The 1,598-nt window shown below is 46.4% G+C and overlaps 1 protein-coding gene across 1 annotated transcript; it reads right to left on the bottom strand.

Moving 5' to 3' along the window:
- Window positions 1–73: 73 nt before the first annotated feature.
- On the bottom strand, window positions 74–1,382 carry BDW70DRAFT_146233 (GNAT family N-acetyltransferase). Its single transcript, XM_073738558.1, has 2 exons — window positions 542–1,382; window positions 74–486 (listed from the first exon to the last, which is right to left on the bottom strand). Exons 1-2 carry the CDS (start codon window positions 1,184–1,186, stop codon window positions 436–438), a joined length of 696 nt encoding a protein of 231 aa, XP_073590419.1. The 5' UTR covers window positions 1,187–1,382; the 3' UTR covers window positions 74–435.
- Window positions 1,383–1,598: the final 216 nt, after the last annotated feature.

The following is a 1,598-nucleotide window of genomic DNA, read 5'->3' on the forward strand; positions in this document are numbered from 1 at the left end:
GCAGGCCGTGATACCGAGTCAGTATCGCTTACACCGACTTCTGCCAACTTTGACCGCCTATCAAAAGAAGTTAGGCTTCGCTTGGTAAGGACATCCCACAAATGATCTCTTCCTGTACATAATTCTCTTCTCCATGCTTAGTATTCTGAATATGAGCGCCAGAATGGTTGTTTGAATGTTCTGATTGGCTTGCCGTCATAAGCAAGACCATCATTGGCTATCTGACTCAACGCTGTTTATCAACGGCTAAAAAAGGCAAGAGCAGAAGCAGATGTCTGCCCTGATGTGAGTACACTACTCTTTGATCACTGAACTGTTGACTTTGCAGGGGCAGGGACATTCAATAAAATACTGTGTTTAGACATATACTATTGCTCCGATTATGTGTTTACAAAGTTTAGGTCCTTTGCGAATATGACTGAGAATCCTGGTCAATCATATTTCCTCCCTCACTTTGGGGACCGATTTTGGAGGTAATATCATAAACTGTGTAGATTAGTCCTCTATAACGCCAGCCAGAAGAACAGCGAGGTCAACATACCGTAATCGGAGACTCGCCAACCCCTTCACAGACAACCTTCACCTCCCTCAGAAGTTGAAAGCCCGCCCTCTCATAAACAGGCCTCCCTTCCTCTGTCGCCTCTAGCCAAAGATTGACGCCCAGTCGCTGAGCCTCTTCGATACCCCACGCCAGCAATCTCTTGGCTATTCCTTTTCTCTGATAGTCCGGATGAACAAGGATGGCTTCCAGATCAACCCTCTTTCGCAGGATGATCCCTTTTTCGTTATTGTCAATCGTACCAACACCGAGGAAATCTCTCTTTCCTAACTCAATTTCAGTGTAAATGGCTCTTGCGACATCATCCCGGCGCTCGGGGATATCGCCTGCTAGGCGTGCCTCAACGACCTCCTCAACGCTCTTCTCCACAACTTGATCTTCTGCATAGACTGCCCATCGCGTTAAGCCAACTAATTTTCCCGTCGCAGTATGAACGGCTTTGAATGCCTTGACATGTGGCTCTTTGAATTGTCCTTCTCGTAGCGCGACCATTAAGTCCATGGATTTTTCGCTTAGGGCAGACGTGTAAAGTAATCGATTTAACGCTGCAAAGGCAAGTTCGGAAACATCGAGGGCTTCCCGGACGTCCGTAATTAGCAAGGGCTCGAGTGTTATTTCGTGAGACATTGGATTGGGTCAAGATTTGTCAGTGATAAAGTGCAGTGACTTAGTGTTTGCTGAAACCTCAGATGGCGATATAAGTGTTGATACTGATTGCGCCTTGGAGTGGAGATGTATATGAGATGAGGCTAGAGGTTGAAATTGTATAGAAGGCTTAGTAGTTGACTGGAAACGCTTGGGACAAACCACAGTTTTATAGAGGCCGTGAGTCATGTACCGCTAGTGATACCTTGGAGCCTAGTGAATCCTTTTGACCTATTATATACATTGTAGCCTAGTACAGTCGATGTAGGGTCGTATTATTAGATAAAAAGCGCGCCTTAGCGTCGGACTGCCCTAACTCCGTGAGTGAGCTTCAGCCGCACGTGAAGACACTGAGGGATCACGGTTTAGGCAGCATGCTACATATGGAACAATG

Source organism: Aspergillus foveolatus, assembly GCF_047715535.1.
Source record: "Aspergillus foveolatus strain CBS 279.81 unplaced genomic scaffold BDW70scaffold_307, whole genome shotgun sequence".
Taxonomy (NCBI): domain Eukaryota; kingdom Fungi; phylum Ascomycota; class Eurotiomycetes; order Eurotiales; family Aspergillaceae; genus Aspergillus; species Aspergillus foveolatus.

Excerpts from the sequence above, each read along its gene's own strand:
- BDW70DRAFT_146233 (XM_073738558.1), bottom strand. The coding sequence starts at position 1,186 with ATGTCTCACGAAATAACACTCGAGCCCTTGCTAATTACGGACGTCCGG. Across the intron at positions 487-541 it reads TTGGCGAGTCTCCGATTACG|TTTATGATATTACCTCCAAA; the intron begins GTATGTTGACCT and ends TAATCTACACAG.